Source organism: Branchiostoma lanceolatum, chromosome 10, assembly GCF_035083965.1.
Source record: "Branchiostoma lanceolatum isolate klBraLanc5 chromosome 10, klBraLanc5.hap2, whole genome shotgun sequence".
Taxonomy (NCBI): Eukaryota; Metazoa; Chordata; class Leptocardii; order Amphioxiformes; family Branchiostomatidae; genus Branchiostoma; species Branchiostoma lanceolatum.
In genome coordinates, this window is record NC_089731.1 from 8,108,950 (window position 1) to 8,133,989 (window position 25,040).

Here is a 25,040-nt window from a genome sequence, read left to right on the forward strand (position 1 = left end):
TGCAAGTTATGCTGTTCATGCACGCGCACGCACACATACACACACACACATACCAACGCTACCGAAAACATAACTTTCTTGGCGAAGGTAAAAAAGGAAAACGCGTCACGCAACCATTTTTTAATGATTTCAAAATTTATCAACGTAACCAATGAACATGCTGCCACCACAACAAAGGACAATATGTAAGTACAATGCAAGCAAAGCAAATTATACAAATATGAAATAACAGTCATGAAACGTGCAAACCGAGGTTTTCCAGTCCATACGCTATTTTTCGACTGTAATAGCAGGATTGCTAAGATACGTTTTAATAGGAAAACTAGACTTGGTCATTCATTTACAGAATGTCTGTGGGCAACAAATGAAGGATTTTCGCCCTCGACAATCAGTAATAGTAACAGTAGTGAAGCTTGTGGTTTCTGCTATCCCCGTCGTCGTACGGATGCGCCCCCTGGCGACTGTTAGCGTTATCGTCATCTTCATCGTCCCAGTGGAAGTATTCCTCCCTTACGTTCATTCCGACGACCTGCAAACAATAGATCATTGTTATTCTTCCACTATTTTCTACTGTAGCTCGTGGGAATAGATGCCATGTTTTGGAACCAAATTTAAGTCCAAAATGTTAATGCTCTTCTGCGGCAAGAGGTTTTCAAAAATAGATAATTACCGTGTTAAGCTACGTTAAATCAAAATTTTAAGGACAGAATGAAATGTCTTATAGCACGGAAATGAGACTTTTAAACAAATCTCTTGTTATGATTAGCTTAGGTGAATACATCTATTTCAAGCCAAAAATTGTAATAAAGGTACAAAATAGACTTGCTGAATTGTTGAGGTAACCAAGGAGATAACATATGAGATATGTGCAATAAAAAATGAAGCGTAAAAAAGAGCGCAATGCAACATGCGTGGGCATAATCCAAGATGGCGTCTTGCAAGACCCAGGAGAGATGTAATTTAGTTGTTCTTACAAAATTTCAGGCAGCTTAAGACGTTTGGATACACAGTTAAAAACCTAAATTATAGGCTCTTTTAGTTCATTAGCACTTCAACTTGAAAGATAGAAATATTCATGAGTTTGCTTATTCATAATCTAAACAGATGGAAATGGATTGCCGTATGATCTTTTGCCACAATTTGCCATGTTGGAAGGCCTAGTGAAGGCTACGGATTTTGGCACGGTATGGTTAGTACATCTGTCCTTACTTTAAGTGACTATGATGATGGAATCATTGCAATGAAAAAAATCTACATACTAGTTAAGTAGCTTGAAAGTTACTTGGAGTATTTCTCACCTTTTGACATCCCTGCTTGTAGCGGAAGAGGTAGAAGGGACTGCGGTTGGGTAGAAGAATGCAGGTGTTGGCGTTACCATCATTACGACAGCAGTACCGGATGAGGGTGTTGTGGTCGTATTTCCCGTCAGGCAGTTCGCCTCTCCTACGGTTTTTATTGTTGATTATATTGTCTTCGTCGTCCCAGAACACCTCCCCAGTTTGGAAACCTGGAAAACGCAATATCATCAAATCACCATCCTCATGACTTATGCATTTCTTTATTTAAATACAATTCATTATTTACAAATGGATAAGATTCGGAGATTACTTCCGGACATTTGACATCCATCAAGTGCACCTTCTTCAGCTTCACTAGAATGAACTGGCAGAACGAATCAATACCACAATATCTAACTGAAAAAACACGGTTGAACATGTCAAAGTGCATTGCTTTATATCCTTCAAGGCAGCTCTGAAAGACTTTTGGGGCATGCCGCTTGAAAGTGATAATTTAGCAAAGGCTCAAGCCTGTTTTCCTTTCATCATCATATTTTTTTACCTTTACCACAATAACGTTGAGTACTACAGCCACATTTCACGCAAATGTAGAGCCTTCAAATTCCAAAGACCCCTAATTTTCTTTTGGTCGAAGCTCAGAATTTCAAAGACCATGGTTATTTCGTTATGACATTAGACATACACACGTATCATACCCACCACTTGGGCAGCCACGCCTCTTGAAGATACAGTAGCTACCACGTGGCCAGTTTCCATACCCTTCCGTTGAAGACGTCTGGATTGGAGGGAAGAAATTACATTTTGATAAAAAAATATACAGAATCGGATCATTTGCGAGGATGGCAATGTCCGCTCAAGATTTTACTTTCATAGGCTCCTCATCAGTTGTAAAGAGAAGAAACTTTTTGAACTTTGCTAAGCGCCAACTTATGATAAGAATTTAAGTTGATTTATTGGCAGCAGACATGTTCTTCTTGGTATAACTTTACAACCCACAATCAACGTACGTTTTAACCTCTTAAAATATGTTATAGACGTAGAACAAGCCTTAGTAAAGTCTACTTGACAAAATTAAAGCTCGATCAAGATTTAAAAGAAAAGAAGGCAAAGAAAATAGGTTCAAAGCACGATATTGCCTTACAGTCGTCGGCACACTCCCCTCTCTATATAACTTCGTCTTTACTCACTTTCATGCAAAATTTCTGGTACACGTTGTTCTTCCAGAAGTCGCCATCAAAATGCAGTCCTGGCGTCCACTTGTTGTTGGAGTCGTCGTCCTCGGTGTCTTGTTGACGCACGCCTGGGCGCCAGGTCACGCCGGCGGGTTCGGGGCAGCCTGTGTCGGTCTTGGGCAAACCATACGTACCCCATGGCCACTCTGTGTGGGAAAGAGGTACAAGGCTGTTATTCTTCAAGGAGATCTTGAAGGGGGCGGGGTGATTGATTACCCGTTTTCGGATAGGTGTCCCCTTCAAGGCTGCTAGAAAGTGGGACAATCGGAAGAACGCAATGTTCTGCCTCTTCATCCACTGCTTCTTGAATAGCAAGAGTCATGTAGATCTAGGAGCAAAAGCCTACATTTCAAAGCATAGAAATTGCTCAAACCGCAGGGAACAAAAATTGAAATCTCAAATGTTATATAATATGAAAGGACATATACTGTCTAAGCGAAGATTTGCACTTTCTAACCGTTATAGCTCGAAGAATATCGAACAACTAGCTCTTTGTAATAGCCATAGCCGGCATAGGCGAGTTGGGTAGCCCTGGCTGTGTGTTCTGAACAGCCAAACCAATAAATACATAAATAAGTAAACAAAACATTAATCCTTTTGAACTTTAGAACTTCATTGCAGTTTGAACATCAATAGATACATACAGAAAAGAACACTACCATCACTTACAAATTCGCGGCCTATGTCTAAGAAACATACCACCGGAACAGCTCTTCTTATCGCTATCTAGGGTGAAGTCCCCACGGCATTCGCAACTGTAGCTTCCTTGGGTGTTCTTACAGATGTGGTCACAGTCATGGTGTCCTCTGCATTCGTTTATATCTGTAAAAGTGAATTATTCAATCAATTTCTCTTCATTAAGCTATGTATATTGCTCTTATCTGTTTATAAATGAGAATGCATTTAGTTATCTTAAGAAACATTCCATTATCATGCTGCGTTGACAAATCAATGTTAAAGTACGGTATTTTTATCATTTTAGAGACCTTTTGTTTCTGCATATGTCTAAAAGTTAGGAAATGCTTACCAACACAAGTCATCCCTCTGGGCTCATAACCATGAGCACACAGGCACGAGAAGCTTCCTGGTCCATTTTGGCACCTGTTTGGCGTTGGTCCACATGGTTTCTCCTGACATTCATTGATATCTAGCGATGACAGAAGTAAGAATTTGGCATTAGAGTGTTTACTACTTTTCCCATCCAGGATACATTGGTTAATTTGCCTAATTTTATCAACGCGGAAATCATGTAAATGTGATATTCATACTCGTATCTGGATTTATCTATTCCTCCATATATTAAGCACTTTTTTAGCTGATCTTAGATAATGCATTCGTTGGGGATGAAAATTACATTAACTTCCTAAAACTTTTTAGCGAAGCCTGAGGGGCAAGCTTAATAGTATATTTTAGGCCCGATTTGCAAGAATTCCCAGAATTCCACAGGAATTTCAGGAATCCGTCCGGCCAACTCTGTGGATGCCCACCTGTCACTTTTTCAAACTTGATACCTCATTAGCACGTCTGGCATCCAGGCACTCAGCTGTCGATGACAGATGACCTACTTTTACGTGGTGTCCGATTTTGTACTGCCCGGAGTGTGTCAGGGAGTTCACCGAATCTAGTATTCTAGCTTTGAAAAGGGTTTGCGCATCCCAGTTGATCTATATATTATCACAAGAACGTGCTGAACATCATGCCTCCCACCAAAAAACCTCTGTGAAAACCAAAACTTGAGGAGATCCAAGCATATAAAGAAAGGCAAAGTTTTAAACGGAACGATAAATAACTTGGGTTACCGCTTGGGCAGTCTGCACTGAACGCCTTACGGGGAGGCGTGCGGTGTCGGAAAAACAACAGTAGCTCCTCGAAAACACATCCTACAGAGCTAGAATAACAGCCAAAACCATCATAGGAGCCCAAGCATACCGATTTTTAAACTTCCGGCCTAGTTTCTCACCCCACCTATCCAACAATGCCAGAGAGTACTCCGGCCTTTCTACATATGATAGGAACTCCTCGAGTTACATGGTGCCTTTCTATATCTGCTTGGCAGATGCCTTTCTGATTTCTAAGTGCGTTTTGCACAATATCATGGCAGAACTAAGATCTAGAGTGCTACGTTGGTACTTTCCTTACAGTGAAGTAAGGTAAATCCAGACACCTTCGCTATGGCAATAATTTTTAATTGCCACACTTATTTGAATTGCATGATACTTAACCTCTGTAAAATAAGAGTACATGCACATGGTGACCTTTCCATCTTTCAATACAATGCAAACTTGTTCATTGAGTTTGTTTTCTTATATATTAAGATATCTGTTTTGCTCGTTTCTTGCCTGGTGTTTTCAATGATGATAATTACCTTCATCACAGGTTTTACCCGTCCATCCTCCAGGACAGCTACAGTTGAAGGTTCCCAGGTTCACGTTGACAGGAGTACATTTGCCTCTGGCGCACGGTGTGGGTAAGCACGGATCCTCTGTAGCACAGAAACATTTATAAACTTACATGAAGTTCTAAAAACTTCAGAGACTCAAACAACTATAGGATGCACATTTGTCAAACTGTATTACTATTTTTATTGATGATTGAGGACGTACTGTAAATGCAGAAATGTTCGCGGTCGTTTTATGTTCGCGGTTTTCGCGGTGACCGTTTCACCGCGAACTTAAAACCACCGCGAACATTTTTTGTGACTATAGCGCTGCCGCAAACGTAAAACCACCGCAAACACTCCATTTTCGCCTTAGCGGCGAAATGAAAAGCGCGCGAACTAAAATGCATTTATAGTATTTCGTCAGAGTCTGGAAAAACTTACTTTTACAGACGGGGTGTTCTCCGCTCCAAACACCAGTTGATTGACAGGTCCTTTCTCCGTCGCCTGCCACCATGAGGTAGCCCTTGTTACAGTAGTACTCGACGTAATTATTCGATCCTAGTCGAGCTCCGTTCTTCAGTTGTTTCGGCCTTCCACAGTCGTGCACTGCATGAAATATGGTTAAAAAGGTTATTTGCATTCGTGAAAATGCCCACATCATGATATGAATTGAGGCATTGTGAGAGTCTTTCTTTACGGGACATCTGAGACAACAGACGTAAAATTTGTATAGGTTTGCGATAGCGCGCCCATGGGCGCCGCCATGTTGGATTTTGACGTCATGCGGGCGCCATTTTGTTTGGATTGAATTTTCCGTTGGATTGAATATTCCACCGAGTAAAGTGATGCTAACACACAATCTGTCCACATGCGGTTTTGTAGATGCTGCACTCTAGTGTTAAAATTTGTTACTTGGTAGTCAGGCAAAATCTTTTACTCGCCTATACACCTTGGGAGTGATCCTCCCCAGTGCCCAGTGATGTCACACCGCAGCTCGGGGTTACCCAGTACGCGGTACCCGTCGTCACACACCACACGTCCTACCGTACTGTCTGAGGAAGACACCTCGAAGATGCCGTTTTCAACCTCAGGAAGCTTGCTACAGGAGCGATCTGTACAATTAGAGAAACATGGAAAATATGTATTATAATATTTAGCAAATGAAGTTAATGAAAAGTACGAGCCAACATTGACAAAAATTCGCATCTTAGCTTAGTACATAATCATGGCATAAAAATCATAAATTCTGGTTGTGCAGCGTTATGACCCCAGTGCAGAAAGTCCTGCTTTCATTGTTGATAATTTGTCGGCTTGGGTGCTTGGTTGATTTTGTTTTTCAGAACGCACTGAAAATGACAAAACATTCATCCAACAAAGGCATTATCTTCACGCTACCTTGGCACATCTTGCCATCAGGAAGTAAAGTATACCCCTGGTGGCAGGCACACTGGAAGGACCCAAGTGTGTTGATGCAGAGTTGAGAGCAACCTGCCGCTCCAGTCTCGCATTCGTCAACGTCTAAAGGGTAATAAAATATGACAATCAACAATTTGACAAGCATCGTACATATCAATGACGATGTCTAGCATGTCTTTTTAGATTAAAAAAAAACATTCTACTCACTGTCCCTAATCATGAACGTTTGTACAGGTACGCAAAGCTTCCTACCTTCAAGTTCGCACTTGTACATAAAGGTGTTTTTTGCCGTACATTCCATACTTAATTATGAGACTTTACTTAACTTAAACTGGTTATTGCGTTTAGAATTAAAATATGTTCTGGATAATGACCTACACAATTAGAAACAATAGATAAGGAGTACACAACAAAAATACACGAAATTGATAAAAGTCATAGCCTTGTGATGAAAAGACCGTCAACCACGGTAAAATGAACATAAGTTGAAAAATTTCCAACCTTGACAAGACCTGCCGTCATCACTCAAGACGAGCCCTGTGGGACATCTGCATTCATGGCTGCCCTCCAGGTTTACACACGTGTGGCTACAGCCGCCATTTTGTAGCTGTTGACCGTCTTTAATTTTTTCCCCAGCGCATTCATTCATGTCTTACAGCAGAGAGATAGGGGGATAGAGAAAGAAGAGAAAACAGTTCAAGTCTAAGTTTATACAAGAACAAACTGAATGGATGGTGATGATGATATATAGATGATTTTGAGGGGATAGAATACGTATCATGCCGTTTGACTGGTACAACTTTGGTATCAACTTCATGAAGCATGTTATCTTCCAACCAAGTAACGTAATTACTGGAGAAAGATCGACTTTCTAGCATACATTGGATTACAGAGGGTGGAAGGGATATAAGAAGGGTCGGAACGGAACGTACCCACACAGGACTTCTGGTCAGCACCAAGGACATACCCAGGGTAACACGAGCACAGATGCGAGCCGGGAGTGTTGATGCAGTTGTGATCACAGCCGCCATTTCTTGTAGCACATTCGTTCTCATCTACACAGAGATAGTAGCAAATTTAAGTGTTGGAACATAGGGATACTTCGATTGTCTTCGCCCAACGCACGAGTTAGAGGTCTTTGCGTCCAGAAACCGTGCGTGGAAATAGGGAGAGCTTCCGAGTAAGCCTCTTTCAGTCCAATGCAGTACACTCAATCCCCGCTAAACGCTTGAAACTATATGTTGTTATGTTGTCATATTGATTTTTACTACTTGTGTAAATTTGTGTTCTTATTTCAACTATGATGATGTTTTAGTAATGACAAACTGTGAATCTGCCCAATTCAGTCTCCCTGAGAGACTGCTAAGCTGATTTCACAATAAAGTTTCAAAGTTTCCGTCGAACGGATTAAGGCTCATAGTTTTTCCAGTTTGTTTGCTGAGGATTTACAACATGCCATTGAGAATAGATAAAGGCCTTGACTTGATCTGTGTCAGTAGGGACATGTCGAGTCATATTCACTACATACCTATACAGTGGATGTCGTTGAACAGCGCAAAGCCTTTATTGCAGCTACACCTGTATCCAGAGCCTCTGTTGTGGCAGTTGTGGTCACATGGGGCGTTGTTCGGACCGCATTTGTTGAGGTCTGTTGGGAAGGTATAAACAGACAGCTGATAGATCTTAGAGGAACTGATACATGTATATCTCATAAACGTGTTCGCTGTATCAGAGCAGACCTGGTCGTTATAAATGTTGAAACTGCTTTATCAAACAGCAGCATGTCTATACCATTGACGTTGGAAAGTAATTGCTGATTAAACGTAAGGCTAGAATGACCTACCTATTTGACAGTTTATCCCACTATATCCCGATGTACAGATACAGGTGAAAGTGTTGATGTGGTCAACACACGACCCTCCGTTCATACATGGATTAGATGTACACTCGTTCACGCCTGCTAGAGATGGCTTCCCTGTGGAAAATAAGGAATTGAGAGTTATGTCGTTCTTTCGCCAAATATAAAGATGCGAATGGCATTCGTGCAGGATTGATTTATGCAACCTTGGTTCTATATCTGTATAGCCGGTATAACCGCCCTTCTGTGTAACACACCAGCTTCGCAGGCACGCGGCGGGTCTATTTGACAAAATTAAAGAGGTTGTTTTGTTACTAGTCTGCTCATAAGAATGGAAAAGATTCTTACACCGTGCATATTTTTGATGATTAAGAAGATGTTAGTCGAAGCAACTGTTGTTGAAGATTACTGCTTTATCACCCAGTGACCTGTTTATGGATTCCAGTATATATATACTATAGATGGATCCTTACCAGCACAGAACGCTGACCCCAGTCTGACTTCAAGACCTTCAGCAGCTGCTCTGAAATCCGGCCAGGCTCGGACGTTTCCGTAGTCATCCGTGCAGTGTTCGGCCATTACTGAGATCTGCGCCTCCGTAAGGACGTGGTCCCACACATTCAACCTGTCATTAAATACACGGTCGTTACAACAATCAAATTATACAATCACGCAAGAAACATTATACAATTATTTCGAAATGAACTCAGTATCACATCAAAAAATCGGTCACCGACTCAGGTTAAAAAAAAAACATTTTCCATTGTATTTATCCAGCTTGATTGATGTCGTATGCCTTTTCAATATCTCTGGATTTTTATGCTAAACATTCAAGCTTCCGTGTTGGTAAAGATTGCGTTGATATGATTACATAAAACATGAAAGAAATTCGTGCAGTGGTGTGAACAAAAATTGATGTCTAAACGGATGGAGCTGTAAAGAAATAAATATACCTGCTAAGTTCTCCCTTGAATGACTCTCTACTGTCGAATCCTCCAAGGATCACATCTTGGTCCTGTCCCAGGACTATCATCCCTCCGCCGGGAATGAGCCGTCCTTCGCCGGCCTCAGAACCACCGGCGGTCCGCTGACCATCCACGTAGAAAGTCCACTGTTCTTCCGTGGAGCCTGTGTCGGTCGAAGCGTACATTGATACATATTCATGTATTCATAATGCAAATATTGGTCTAATTTTACGAGTGTTCATCGCCGTTTTCTGAATAACCTACCACACACACTCCTTCCAGTCGTAAGTCTTGAATGACTCGCACACACATGCATGTTGCGTCCCTTGCACGAGCACCAATGATGCACTCAAGATATGCCTACCAGTTGCAGTATGTTATGTTACCGTTGGGCTTTGTTAATTCCAAAATGGAGGACATCTATTTGAAATGTCGTAGGAAAATGGCGCCGGTCACTTGCATGCTACGCATCATACCGAACGCAGGAGATTGACAAGAATCTGGTATGATTGGTGTACACTTGACTTACCCAAAGACCACGTGAAAGCGTAGTGATGCCAGGCCTCGTCCTCCACTGAAGCGGTAGTCGTGATCGTTTCCCCGTTGACCATGAACAGGAACTCGTTAAAGCTGTCCACCTCAATGGAAAGAGCATTGTCTTGGACCACACCACCCTAAATCAACATATCAATAAGATTATCTGACTGAACATCAAATAATTGTCAAGTGGTTTTAAGCTGGCACCATATCTGACTATTGATCCATTTATACATACTCAGCCACATCTCAGACAACTTGCCAAAAGAGTACCATCCTGAAGATGTGCAGAAAACGACATTGTCTAAAAACTTTCTTTATTAGACGCCTGAAATATACATTACCAAGACAAGGTTGCTACAGAGTCAACTGGAGGGGTAACCTTTCCTCTATCAGTAGACATACACATTGAGATGACGATATGATGAAAAAATTCACTCACTTCGTCAGCTGCGTACGAAAATATGTATTTTCGATCCTTTTTGTCCAGAGCCAGCTTCATCCAGAAGGCAACTGTGACAGCGTGAAGATCTTCCCTTATTTTAGCAGAGGTGAACTCTGACAGGATCCCTTTGGGGAATTTCAGGTCGAAATCTCCAGAAAGCTCTAAGAACAAGGGAAAAGGCAGATAACCAATGGCATGTTAATCGTATTCCCCATGTATGAAGTAACGTTACATTATATTTTCTGATCTACAGTCGTAGTCAACAACATGACAAGATATACTTAACGGACAACGTAGTCGTATTTGTTATATACTGTTAGTGTGTGTGTGTGTTTTTGTGTGTGTTTATCTTACATCATCCTTTTGCTTTCGAAGTCACGAAATTCAAGAAGTCTGTATGTATATTAGGTTGCTTGTAAACAAAGGGCAGATACAAAATGAGGAGATTCCCAGTGCAATGATTTTTGCTTGTCGGTGGTATCTTTCAATGCACTACTGTGAAAAGAACAAACGGACCAAACTTTGTTATACTTTTTGAAGCAGAGATCTTAGATATTGATCAAACCTTACATCTGTGATCAATTTCTCTCATTCATTAAATCATAATATTTGTCTGTTGATTTTGAGAAGCATCCCCAGGCTTACCATCTTCACAGTGTGTCCCTCCAAACCCAGGTGCGCAGTGACATTGGTATGAGTTGATCTTATCCTCACAGTCAGCACGGTTCAGACAGGGGTTGGACGCGCACTCGTTGACATTCAGTTCACAGTTGTAGCCGACAAACCCAGGTTTGCACTGGCAGGTGTACCTTCCGACCTCATCTATGCACCTGTCAAAAGGCCGGACGACATTTGACATGCAATAAACACTGTATACATATTGGTAATACTTCGTCTGCTGATGCTTCAGTGTAAACTTTATCCTGTTATAACCTAGAAATTTGGACATCATTCTAAAAAGCTGTCGTTACGTACCTATGTTGACAAACCATGTTTCATTCCAAGATAACTCTTACCCTAAAACAAGTTTTGAAATGTGCTCACTTTCCGCCATTCTGACAGGGTTCGGCCTCACAATCGTTGGTGTTGACTTCGCAGTATTTGCCGGTGTAGCCGTCCTGACAGAGGCACTGGAAACTGTCCACCAGATCCACGCACACGGCGGTGTCGTAACACGGGCTGTCACTACAGTCGTCAATGTTGACTTCACAGAACGTACCGCTGTATCCATCCGCACACAGGCACAAGAACCCATTGTCCTGTCAAGGGGATACATCACAATGTCGGTTCACTCAATTCTTGCACACTTAACGATTGATTGTTATTGATTTAAGTCTCCATCATAGTTGGATAGATTTTTCAAAACTTTGTCATGGTTGCCAAGTCCAAACAGTCGCATCTCTGTCATATCTTTAGATAGTAGATTAATCCTGTTGAAATCCTCCAAAACTTAATGAGATGCGTATTTCATAATTGAGCATACTCAGGAAGATCTGACACAATTGCATTTTGATTTTATGTAAGAATTCTGCATGCTAATTTCCTCTCAAGAACGAATATATGACGACATTGATACCTCATCTGCGCAGGTTGCTCCATTTAAACATGGCGCAGGCGCACACTCATCAATGTTGACGTCACACTGTTCACCGTTCCAACCAGAAGCACACACGCACTCATATCCGTTCACTGTCGGGAGGAACACAAGACCAAATAGTTACATCATCAACACATACATGTAAAGAATACGTTATAATCAAAAGTAAACTCTAAATGTACGCAGATGCTTCTTAGCAATACATTTTACCACAGGATGCCACTATCCATTTCATTAGAATGACAATCAACTAAAAGTGATATATGATTCCCAGGGTTCTGGAAATTAAAATCAGCAAGAAACCATTATCATCTGTATGCATATATGACATCTACAACACTGGGAAATATGGAACTTTCATAGCTCATACCTCTATCCAAGCAGGTGGCTAAAGAATAACATGGCAGTGACGCGCACTCATCTACATTGACGTCACACATGTCACCTTCAAACCCGGCTGGACACAGGCAGATGAACTCTGACCCCTGCATGCTACACGACCCGCCATTTTGGCAGGGAGAGGACTGGCAGTAGTCAGTTTCTGAGGAAAAGAAACGATTAAAAGCCATTGGCTTTGTTATGTGTCGTCAAACACTGTAAACTGGTTAATGTTGAAGTTTCGTTTTCGGCAGGCCTTGTGTAGCAAATAATTGTAATTTTATACAAAAAGGTATTTGGACATTGCTGAAGTTTAATGTTTTGAATTATCATAAATTTCAACATGACATCAAAATGAGGATTTTGAAATTGTATAATCTGACAATTGTTACCTTCGTCGACGAAGTTTCGTCGAGAAGGTTATTCGATGATGCTTGTCTGTGTGTCTGTTAGTGAACAGAATAAGTCGAGAACGCCTGGATGGTTTGTTGTCGTAGTTGGTGTATCGGTGTGTATGTGGGAAATCTCAAGATGATTAGATTTTGGGCGAAGTGTTTTGCATGATTAACGAGAAAACTGTAAAAATGTGTTATATTGTATGCTGAAGTATGTGTACGTGTTGGCTGTGTTGTTCCAAGGCGTCATGGATAGGGGTAGGGGTCCTGAGGGGTCATGTTGAAAGCAGGAAATGTCAGTTACACAAATTGGCTGTCAGCCAGCTGTAGGCATTGGTAAGGTAGTCTCCAAGCAGACCTATGGGTTGGCTATAGCAGGGGCAGGTTTTGCTTCAGACTTTGAAAGGGAATTACTCAAGAAGGGCTTGGTGGATGGTCATAAATTTTTGTAAGTACATAGCTTGAGTGCTGATGTACATGATTAGATACTTATTATGCAAATCAGTATCTAATTTGCATAATTAATGAGGAAAGTTTATACATCCATCAATTTCCATGATAGGACTCTCAAACATGTGACATAGGTAACTGAGGAAGAGAGAAATATTAATAGATATCAGCTTTGCAAATGAGAACCTCATTGACATAATTAATGAGAAAAACTATAACTCAAGATGGTCTTGATGGATGGTCATGATTTTTGGTATGTAGATAGCTTACGTGATGCTTTGTATGATTGGATGATAATTATGCAAATCAAATTCTAACTCGCATGATTAATGAGGCAATTTTAAAAATCTGCTGTGTTCCATGATATGACTATTCAAATATGTGACATTTGTAACAAAGGAAGAGAGGAATGTTGATAGATAGGAAATATGAAAATGTGGGCCTAATCAGCATAATCAATGAGAAACTACTATAATTCCATACTAGTAAATGACGGCAATTTCATACTTGTGGCATTAGGAAGTTGTGTGAATGTGAACACCATTGAATCAAATTATGCTAATAAGGAGGGAGCTTATTTGCATAATTGATGATAAATGTTAGCATAACCTTCTTTGTTAAGCTCATAGTCATAACAAGGAGGTTTGGACAACTTATGTTATTTGGGTGAAGAGGATCAACTGGTATGATTGATGATTGATGAAAAACACTCCTAATACGTCAGTCATAAAGGTCAAAATCATTTGACGAAGGTATGAGGTCGTAGAACTCTTGTTCTGAATGAAATAACACATCATCAACAAATAAACATTGCGCTAGGCAAGATATGACTTACTAACCAACACAGTCACTTCGTGCTTCCGACCCCACGGCGTCTGTCCCCGTGCCCAGTGGACAGGATAAACAGTCGGTTTGACCATGTCTGGGCTGGAACGTCCCCACTGGACACAGTTCACACGGATCTGTACCGGTCCGGGAGAAACTGCCGGGTACACATAACCCTGAAAACAGTGTACTATCATCAATCAAAACTGTTTGTATTCAGTAAACATGTAAAGGAAAACTATATGAGTACAGGACCATGTTCTGGTCGACTGAAATGTAATTTTTGTCGAGGTGTGCACTTGTCTCCTGAAAAATTGACTTATGGACATTCTATGAATTCATTAAAAGTTACAAATCAAATATTTTTGTGAAATATAGTCTGAGTCCTTACTACTGCAGTCATCCTTGTCCTCAGTGCCCACGTCTCCCGTTGTTGTGCCCTCCTCACAAGGGATACACTCAGTGGCTCCCTGTTGGTTCTGATACGTTCCCGTTGGACAGAACATGCAGGTCTCTAATCCAGTTTCTGAATACGTACCGGACTGACATTGACCTGTAGGAAGGTATGACGGTTAGGGCTTTATTAAGTGCAACTTCAGCTCTATATGTTTTGCACAGCATTGTTATTTGATGCGTTATCTACTTGCCAGTTCACCAACAAATGACAGCCAGTATTGCAAATGCAAGACTACCATTAGTTATGAATAGGATATCAACATGCATGTGAGGTCAACGATTTTGATATTATTGTATGTTATCATACAGCTCAGTGTTAAGCAATTCATGAGTAAAGCTACTGGAAGCCGCTAATATATTACATGGAAACAGACGTGTTCGCTGCCAATGAGAAACACAATGAAAGGAAAATTCTATTTCAAATGTGAAATGAGATAATTGTCTTACTCCTGCAGTCTGTAGCATTCTTGCTGTTGTTGCCTGCCGTGAAGAATCCCGGTTCACACTGGATACACTCGGTCTTCCCTTCTTCGTCCAGGTAAGATCCCGCCGGACAAACATCGCACGTAGCCCCGCCACTGACATCAGTGTAGTATGTACCAACCGGGCAGTTAACTGTATAGATAAGTACACAAATGTTGCAGCATATTATTCAATTTGAGTTACAAAGATACGAATGCTCATAAGCTAATATGCAAAATACATTATGCTGTGTTCAGAAGCTTTACATGGTGTTGATCACCTTCTAAACTGTAGCATTAGCAACATTAATATCTTAATTCTGTTGAAAATACGTCGTAGTCCATGGTAGAATACTACCAGGTCATATCCCAAAATATGCTAGTTCACACGTGCTAGCTGTGTCAGGGTATGTTTGGGAATGCACTTTTGAAATCGTGCAGATGCATATTGAGCTTATGATGAACGTTCGTCTGGTACAATGATGTGAGATATGTGAATCTAAAAATAACAGTATATCAACGGATCAGATACTGTCTAAGACATTACATCCACCCTACCACAAATGTTTCCTTTCAGAATCTGTCCTCTGTCACAGCTGAGAACCGCGTCCGTGTCCAGTTCTCGTATCCCCACGTCTTCTCCTGCCGAACCGCTCACTCGGGCCAGGGACAACATCTGACCCCTCCGCCCCCCGCCAGCGGTCACAGACATGTCACTCAGCTGTCCTGTCTGGTAACAAGCTCGTACATGTTAATCAAATACGGTAAAGGAGTGTGATATCAGTTCACCAGTATGTGATACCACCATCTGACAGTACGAATCTCAACAATCCTTGAATTCTCAGTGTTATCAAACACCATAGCGTGTTCTACTCCAGCTGTTACGCCATACAGTCAGATCTAGAGATAAAACACCCGCGATACACCGAATCTATGTGCTATCAAATATCTACGTTTCTCAACAAATGTTTCAGCTCCGACGACCATTTACACTGCATCCTGCATTTTTCAGTTGTTGACGTAATGCTACCCTTGCTCAACATTTGCATTTTGGATTTTTGTGAAAATATTACGGCAGGTAGATTTGAAACAACGCATCCAACCTACCCGCACATCTTCCTTTGCCTTTTCCACAACTTCGTTCAGGACATTTTCAAGTTGCTCAATTTTCTTCTTCACTCCGTTTGATTCTCCCTGCACAGAATCTGGGTTCTGTACATGAAATATGACAATGTTGAAAAACTCAGTACTATTGTAAACAGCTACATGTAAGTTTGACAAAATGAATGATATAAATATGTACACACCACTGTCTTGTAATGATTAATGCACACGTCTTTCGGAAACCCATTTTGCAAAACTAACAGAGCATCAATTAGAAGAATCTAGTGGCATAAAATCAAGCACCTTGAACTGCGTCTTCATGTCAAGCCGTATGGCAAGAAGTCTTGCGTGTGTCTTCAAAGATCGCTTTTTCCTGGAGGATCCTTCAAGTCCTCCATCTTCTTCTGGAACCCAGTCCACCTCTATGTCCTCCTCACCACACGACAGAGCCACGTTGTCCACACTGCATTTCACGTTGCCTGTTTACATCGAGATGAAATTCTTTAAATCTGCATTCAGAAAGTATTATATACGTTATATCCTTACATATATATGCACTACATTGTTTGCGTTTCGATTTTGTCAGCGAGAGCCCCCATTTTAAGATAACAGCAATCTGTACTGACATTGTCCGACTCGTGTGCATGTAAGAACCAATATATACCGTCAATATACGGCCTTGTATGTAAAGTGAGTTAATCCGACATTGTTGATGTTTAACTCACCCACACAACCACCAAACCTTCCGAAAACCGTGCTGTTGAAGAGGTCGATGAAGTTTTGTTTGATTTTCAGTTGAGTCTCCTCATCCTCACAGTCACGTGCACCGACGTAGTACTGGAACTCGATTCCTTTGGAATATCCCGGAATTCGTTTTACTGCAAGCATAAAAAAGGATCGTGGTTTAGTTATTCAAACTTGCAAACCAGGACACATCGATGAAACGAAGAAACGCAAGATGCAGTTCAGTCCAACTAAAAAATTTGAATCGAACTTAGCTTGAAACTTCAGCTACATCTGTAAAATTCATCATGAAGAAGTTTAAATGCATTTCCCACCACAAAAATTTGGCTAACATAAAATTGCGACTATACGACACCAGTACCTGGCAAGGAATGAATCCACCGCAGCTAAAACGCCACTTTATGCAGATTTCGGACATGTGACTTGGAGCAGTAGATCCAATGTAGCAAATACTTTGTGGCGTCCTCCGTCTCTTTTCAGTTCTATAAAATTACACCATAGACGCTTTGGACTCATTAATTGACAAAGACTGTGGTCTTACAGTCTATATGTTAGGTATGTCAGATTCTTGTGTTGAAAAGTGCTTCAATGTGAATATTGCCAACAGAGACGAAGTTTCAAGCAGTCGATGATACCAAGGACATAATGTCCTTGATGATACTTACATGAGCAATCTGGCCATTTTGTCTCCATGCCGTGCGGATCTGTTCTCCAGTTCCCGGACCCACAGATGTACATACGGGCTGGTTTGCTGTAGAAATCAAATCGCTCCTCACACTGTACGGTACAGAACTGGCCGAATTGAAATTCGTCACACGAGAGAGCGCCGTTGATTGGTGGATCCTGGTGGGGGCAGCTTGTAGCTGAAATTATGATGACAGGGAATTGTTTAACGAGTACACAGTTCCAAGCTTTGTTGTTCAAAGGAGGTTCTATTAAATGATGTGCAACCTTTTTAATTGTTCTATTGAAGTAGGATAAGATTAGGCAGGAGTACCGTGAAGGAACTATAGTAAGAGTATAGCATTGCAAAAATGTATAATTCATAAAGAATTCTCTTACGGCTTACGCTGACGGAGAAACGACACAAGGCAAAGTTGTCATCGATATCACGTGCTGTACACGTGACCCATGTCGTTCCCCAGTAGAAACGTTGCCCGCTGTCCTTGTCACAGTTCACTCTCACAGGTTGTTTGGAGTTGTCGGTGAAGACTGGCTCAATCCAGTTCACATTTACAGTCTCGTCGTTTGTTTCCACATCGTGGTTCACGCAGTGCTCAATTAGCTTCGGATTCTCTGTATCTATCGACATGAAAGTGGGAAAAAGAAAACAGATGAACCGTGACTGAGGAGGAGGCGATACAAACTCAGTCACGTTTGGGACCGCATTCTTAACACTGCAGCAACGACACCTACCTGCAGTACGGAGTAGAACTAGTCGGTGTTGAATGACGGTTGTTTGGTTGTGTAAAAAGAACTTCGTTAACCTGGTGGAAGCGCTTTATAAACATGTTAGAGATTATCAATGCTTGGAGTATGGTTTTATGGTCTTGTCTGTACAATTCAAGTAATAAATTTGAATAGTTTGTATTTGGTAATGTTCATCTCTGCGTGACGTAGAGGTGACTTTGTCGCAGGTAGGAAATTTCTTACTATTACTGAGTTTTCAAAGCATTTACCCTGAACAACGTGAAACCCATATCACTGTCATAGAACTAGAAGGGCTCAATACAAAAACAAGAACTCTGCCCCCATTCATTGTCATCAAAGCTTTATAGTTCAGTAACGCTTTCCTAAATTAGCAATGATTATCTTTAACAAAAAAAAAAGAAAACAACAAAAACAGCAACACCTACCGTTAACTCTTACTTCGAAAGAACAAGAGCTTGCCATTCCACTGCCATCAGTGAACGTGTACTTTACAACAGTTGGTAGGCCAGTCGTGATGGGAAACTTGTGAGGAGGTTTGATGCCAGCGGGCGTCACGGTCATCTTGGGCGGCTTCCCCGAGTTGTCTACAGCGGTCGGAACGGTCCAGTTGACCGTCTGGTAGTTCTGACCCTCTTCTGTACCGCTCAAGATGTCCTGTGGACAGTCGATGACCAAGCGTGGCGACTGGTTATCTATATTTTGGACAAAGATTATGAAAATTATATCAAGTGTCATTTTTCATCAGATCATTTGTGTACAAACGCCATAAACTGGATCCAATATATTTCGTTGATTACAAATAATCCGGCAAGGAAAAGGTTAAATATATCTCTATTAGTAGCACAGCCACGTTTAGAAGCGCATCCTTGCCGCAAAAACACCACGCGACAAGGAGTAATATTATCCATTCAGATCCTTAGAAAGGGAACTGAAGGGGTACCGAAACGTCGGTCTGGAAGATTTTCGCCAGGTTCTGTCACGAGAGCATTTTATTTTCCTTTCCCAGCAACCGGGCCTGTTAACAAGGGTTATAACCTCCTGGTTTTGCCATGTTGTCTCTTTAAAAGAATCATGACTACAGTGAAAACGTATTTTTTGTCCGTACCTATACATGTTGGTTGTTGATTTGACCAACTGCCGTCTTCCAGACAAACTCTGTTGGGAGCTCCGTCCATCCTGTAGCCATCTTGGCAGGTGAACTGACAGGCTGTATCGAACTTCTGGGCCGCACTAACACAGGTGGACGGGCTCACAGTGGCGTTTACCACCATCGGCAACGGGTCGCACTTTTTAACTGGAAAAGAAGAAAAGAGACGAGTGCATGTAACTGCAATGTGCAAAGTGCAACTGGGACTATATTTTCTACAAGAGGAATTTTGTACCGAAAAAACAATTATTTCTTGACTATGTAAGAAAGTCGAGGATTGTTCACGTACTTAATGTGCTTCTTTCTAATCAACAAAATCAACAAAAAAAGACCAAGAAAATGAATAATAATTATAGTAATAGTAAGACCACGAGAGGGCCATGAATAAAGTTCCTTTGTTATTTTAACATAATTTATCCTAATCGAATTGATTAAAGATCCTCTCTGAGTAGTGTTGGTACTGTTGCTCGTATACCTACCGTGACACTTTGCCTTTGACCCGTCCCACTTTCCCTCTTGTAAGCACCTCCGTACCTTGCTCCCCTAGCACCAATTGGATCGAAGAAGAAACTGTTGAAGATTGATCCTGTAATGATCTTTTTTTTCTCAATGTTTTCTCAATTCATTTTAGTCCAATTCATTTGCATACACGGTCGTATTTCATATCATACGCAATGACATACAAAAAATACAGCCAGTTGCAATATCTCAATGAATATAATATCTTTGTCATCTCAGTAAGAAAAGAATTTGTTAGCCATCATGCACATACACAGCGCCTTCTAGATAAATATGATAAATTCCACAAATCACATGAATCACACTTAACACCTGTTCAATTACATACACAAGAAGCTCAGTCTATCATATATATATTGCTGAACATGTATACACATACCTTAGCTAAAGAGAACCATGTGCGTACCTGTAAGATGTACCCTTGGTTACAGGTGAATGTACAAGTCGTTTCATAAGGAAAGGTTCCGGTTGCCTGTTGACCGTCTGACGTCACACAAGCCCTCTGTCCGTCGGAGGGCTGAGCTAGACCCGGGCACTCTATTCCTGTACAGAACATTCGAATATGTTCTTCATTTATATTTTAAGCACTAAAAGGATGCATAGATTCATAACTTATTATAGTTTTCATTCTTTTCAGAAAGACATGGAATTTCGTGGTGATAGAATCTAGATATGTTTTAAAGCTGTTTTTCTCGAATACAGAGCAAGCACATATTTTGGGTAAATTTATTTGTTCTCAAAACACCGATACTATCCTTTAACTTCCATTGGTTCAAGATAAAGAAATTTTGACCCGCGGCCGGTTGTTAACATGGACACTTTGTCGTCTATTTCGTAGACATACCAGAGACGTGTTTCTACCTACGTTGACAGATGACGGGGGCTCCGCTCCAAGTCTTGTTGGCGTGACACGTTCTTTCCGGTGTTCCTCTGAGCATTTTATACCCATAGCTGCACCTAGGAAACACACAACACAACACCGTAGTCTAATTCTGCTTTATGTTTTGCACATGTAAAGCTTTAAGAAGGGCATGTCATTTGCTTTCAATGGTACATGTACGATAACAATAACGGCAATTGAAGTGATTCTTACTGGAATCGACACGTCGTACGGTACTCATTGTTACAGTTTGCGGGCTGCACAGTTCCTCCTTCCGGAGCCTCCAGCTTGGGATCACACCGAACAGCTGTAGATAAAAGTAAAGTAACGTTCGTGAATAGTTTCATCAGGTTGGTAAATGACTAAATGAAAAGCTCTTTTTTTCACAACCAATGAAATGATAACACTCCACTCCATTCCTGAACCGTGAGAAGGCGGGTGGGGGATACGAGGAGGAGTCAATATGTAATGCGATTTGTTTTATAACAGGTTCATTTTTCATCGAATTTTTCATGTTGCTTCCTTACGTTTGCATCCTGGGTTTCCCCACGGGTCTCCTTCATGTCCCTCGTTACAGACGCACTGGTTCGGGCTGGTCGCCGCCGTGCCTCTGGTGCTGCTCTTAGCGGGGCAGGTCCCCGGACATCCGGACACGCTGGGCGCCAGGAGGTCCTTGTAACGGCCTTTCGGACAAGCTGGAGGGATGACAACGTTTCAAGGTTGTTATTAATATGCAATCATGAGTTAAGCCTGGTGTCTATGATGCATGATCTACAAAGGTATGATAATCTGTGCAGTGTGATTCAAAATGGCGTTTTACTTTTCTATTTCCACAGCACAACACCATTACCCACTGCGTATATATGTCTACTGAATTGAATCCGAGACATAACATACGGGTGCACGGCGCCCCCCGGCCGGTTCCGTAGTAGCCTGGCTTGCAGGCGCACTCGTACTCTCCGGTCTCCGACCCGCATGCGCATTCGGCGTGCGCCCCACAGCCTGGGGACGAGCAATCCACTGACGTCACTCCATCAGTCTCGTACCTCTTCGAGTAGGGGTCTGTAAAGAAGACAATCCAACATTGAATGAAGCGCGTTCGAAAAGTTGATATATAGTATAGACTTTGGTCCAACGCCATAAGACAGTGCATTGAAGTTTCGACTGTTCTACTGCAGTCTTCATTAGGGCACATCAACCATCAGTCAACAGAGACGGCAGGCGATATAGACTTCTCTGTTGAAAGATTACCCTGGATGCCAGACTCGAGCGGAGCCGGCAGAGAATTTGTTCGGCAGCACAGGGAGTCATTTCCGCCGATCTACATTTGCGTAAATAGTATTTGTGGAGAGGCCTAAAGAGCCGAGTCACCTACATTAGGCTATTTGCGGGGATCTAGAGGAGGAAAGAGACTTAGCGGCTATGATGGGTTAGGGCACGAGCCACGAGGTTAGGAGAAGACAGTCGAACTCGATGCGCTCAAATACTTTGTGGAACAAAGATTTAGCTCTGTGCTATATAAACGGCAACACAGATGTAATTTAATGCAATTCAAAAAGATGATGTATTGTATCAATATCTTCTGACTACCTCATGCGTCGCACGACGTGAGAGCTTCTAAGTCTAAGTCTATTTAATAACAATGACATCAGGAAAAATTCTTACCTCCCCGAATTCTTTTCGCAAGATCTTTCGCGTCCACAAAGTCTGAAGATAAGTACACGTGGCTTGCGTCTGTGGCGCAATTATGCAGTTGCTGCTTGTTAGGGCTGTCGCCTGGAGAATAGACAACCTAGTTAGTTCACCAGTGCCTAGTTTCTTCAGGTTCTAATTGGTAACTTCATGCATATCGTTCACACAATCAGGAGATAACTCATCGTTAACACGGCCTTATGATGAACCACATGGCAAATGTCAGAACAATCTACCCACAGTTTGCTGCTAAACCAGACACCGTGACAAACAGCCGTTTGCAGGTGAATATCTATTGGCTGTGTGAAAGAGAACTTTCACCAAGAAGGCTATGTTTTCGGTTGTGTGAAAAAAAAAATGTTTTCATCCTTACAAGAGAATGCTTCTTATCTAGCCTGTTCTGCGGATTTCTTTATCAAACTTATCGTGGGGGCCATCTTTACAGACCGTTTCGGTGCCGTGACACGTTTAACCATAAAAAAAACATGTAAATGTTCACAAATTCAATCGTACTCAATATTAATACCTTTGACTGCCTGATGTTTTTTTACTTAAATTCCAGCTAAGAAATATAAAATCGCTGATACTTGATATCTAAAAACTTAAACAGCTTCAATGATCTTACCAACGCCAATGCTATATATCTCTGCATTGTAGACAGATTTGAGGTTGTTGGCCCTGCCCACAGGGTCTTTGTCTGGCATGCCGTCCGTTAAGTAGACCACTACCTGATGGACACAACATAATCACGTTGACATATTCATTTTATATACACCATAATTGTTCTCTTAACATGGATAACAGAAATGATAGATGTCTTCAAGACCAACACTCTATCACTATGTCATCTGATCTAGAGCCCGCTCCCCCAAACCGCTAGTACACTCCCCCAACCATTTCGACAACCACCCACTTAGTGGGTATTGTTCAAGGAAGGTCATCAAATAACTTACAACCAGACTGGTACATCACTGACACTGGTAAATCTGTAGACCAAAGTTTTGTAATTATTGCAAACGTTAAAAACTGTTAGTTTCAGTTAAATAATAAGATACATGATATGTTTAAAAAAAACTAACTACATAGCATTAGTTATAAGTAAGTAAGTAAGTTCTCACTTGCTTAACGGGCTGGTTATTTGTAAAAGCAGACTGTGGCCGCAGTAGTTCCTGTGCCAGACGAAAGGCATCTTTTGCATTTGTAGACCCTCCGGTGTACTTCACCGTCTTCAGTTCCCTCAGAAACGAGCACTTGTTCTTTGGGGAGTTGATGTAGTCGATGTGTGTTCGGGCCACATCGTCAAACGACACGACGGCGACTCGCGAAGCTCGAGGGCTGATGGTCAGCTGGCTGAGAAAGTTCTCCACGAACGTGATCTCTGTCTGCAAGCGTAGTTAGGTAGGAAAGGAAATTCCATAAAATATGACGACATGATGTTGACAACAAAATGTTAAGATACAAACCGCTACAACACTAAAAGATACCGCTAGAGGGCCATAAACGTACGTATCGGCACAGAGCTTACCAAACATCCGGTCCGTTTATGACTCCCGTTTGAAATGCTAATCAACTAAAAGCAAACAATTACAAACGTGACGAAAACATATTAACCTCGCTGACAGTGGTAACGAGAAGACAAACCTCAAAGTTATGCTCTCCAACGCTACCAGAGCTGTCCAACAGGAAAACGATATCTGCCCGGCCGTCTTGATATTTCTTCACTTGGGTTTGAAAAGTCGACGCCAGTTGCGCTATAGTCCTCTCTATCTGCGGGTGTTGTTAGGTAGGAAGGAATGAAGGAGGTGGAAAAGGAGGGATGGGGAGAGAAGGGATTTTTAACATCCAGGCGTAAGAGTATCTTTTTTCAACATACTTCCTCAATGACTGGATGAACGACCTTGTCACGTTTGCGAAAAGAAAATAAGTAAAGGTGAACGAAACAAACTACTGTACCAATACGCCCAAAATATAATCACCAATCTTACTTGTACCAAGACCTATCAGTGATCAAAATCATCACAAGATACTTCCAATAAAATATATCATTAATATAAGACGACTGATGAATCACGAAAGAACGTCACCATCCAGAAATATATTGTTTACAAACCAATTCACAATTACACACAAACAAACATGACGACATGATGTTGACAAACCACTACAACACTGAAAGATACCCCTGGAGGGCCATAAACTTACGAATCGGCACAGGGCTTACCAAACATCGGGTCTGTTTATGACGTTTTAAAAGCAAATCAACTAAAAGCAAACAATTCCGAACGTGACGAAATCATAACCTCATTGACAGTGGTAACGAGAAGACATACCTTAAAGTTATGTTCTCCGACGCTGCCAGAGCCGTGCAACAGGGAGACGATATCCGCCCGGATGTCTTGATATTTCCTCACTTGATGATTTTGAAAAGTCGACGCCAGTTGGGCTATATTCTGAGCGGAAACTTGTAGGAAGACAGCCGACACTGTTAAGAGTACGATTTTACTTGCTAACGGTGGGGCCATGTTGGACCGCTGTCGCAGTCACCTACGGTTGCACAAGATTTACAAACAATGTTGTCGTCTTGTACAAAGAACACTGGAACCCTGACCTAAGACCGGGTGCTATCAACTAAGTAAGTTCACATGTGGTGTCCAAATAACCGCTGTTTGTTGTGGCCTTTGAAACCCTTGAGTTATAAACTGGCATTTGTCCAAGACCAACATCCTCGAGTGTACAGTGGAAAAGGCACGTAAGCAAATAACAGCGAATGGGTGTCAGCGTTTTTGTCGAGCTGGCTGCGTGCGAGTCAGCAGGAAACTACTAAATTTAT

General features: G+C 41.6%; 1 protein-coding gene across 1 annotated transcript; it reads right to left on the minus strand.

The window, feature by feature from the left end:
- Positions 1–105: 105 nt before the first annotated feature.
- Positions 106–24,878, minus strand: LOC136442859 (sushi, von Willebrand factor type A, EGF and pentraxin domain-containing protein 1-like). The gene is made up of 44 exons (XM_066439836.1): positions 24,541–24,878; positions 23,852–23,977; positions 23,329–23,592; positions 22,836–22,938; positions 22,184–22,294; positions 21,416–21,580; positions 21,046–21,213; positions 20,732–20,825; positions 20,504–20,595; positions 20,045–20,181; positions 19,599–19,662; positions 19,078–19,266; positions 18,398–18,664; positions 17,604–17,843; positions 17,207–17,404; positions 16,523–16,675; positions 16,101–16,276; positions 15,801–15,905; positions 15,252–15,423; positions 14,680–14,847; positions 14,168–14,329; positions 13,791–13,952; positions 12,099–12,269; positions 11,708–11,820; positions 11,176–11,390; positions 10,777–10,961; positions 10,129–10,292; positions 9,679–9,823; positions 9,138–9,312; positions 8,658–8,809; positions 8,170–8,301; positions 7,855–7,974; positions 7,259–7,381; positions 6,828–6,977; positions 6,306–6,428; positions 5,852–6,022; positions 5,352–5,516; positions 4,896–5,012; positions 3,558–3,677; positions 3,230–3,352; positions 2,486–2,676; positions 1,998–2,073; positions 1,299–1,507; positions 106–529 (listed from the first exon to the last, which is right to left on the minus strand). Exons 1-44 carry the CDS (start codon positions 24,730–24,732, stop codon positions 389–391), a joined length of 6,789 nt encoding a protein of 2,262 aa, XP_066295933.1. The 5' UTR covers positions 24,733–24,878; the 3' UTR covers positions 106–388.
- Between the last annotated feature and the right edge of the window lie 162 nt (positions 24,879–25,040).

What these genes read in the sequence shown, in the direction of transcription:
- LOC136442859 (XM_066439836.1), bottom strand. Translation starts at nt 24,732, where the DNA reads ATGGCCCCACCGTTAGCAAGTAAAATCGTACTCTTAACAGTGTCGGCT. An exon ending in GTCAAAGGCAAAGTGTCACG is followed by an intron (nt 19,267 to 19,598) that starts GTAGGTATACGA and finishes CTTCTTTTCCAG; the next exon opens with TTAAAAAGTGCGACCCGTTG. An exon ending in AGGGACACACTGTGAAGATG is followed by an intron (nt 10,293 to 10,776) that starts GTAAGCCTGGGG and finishes CCTTGTTCTTAG; the next exon opens with AGCTTTCTGGAGATTTCGAC.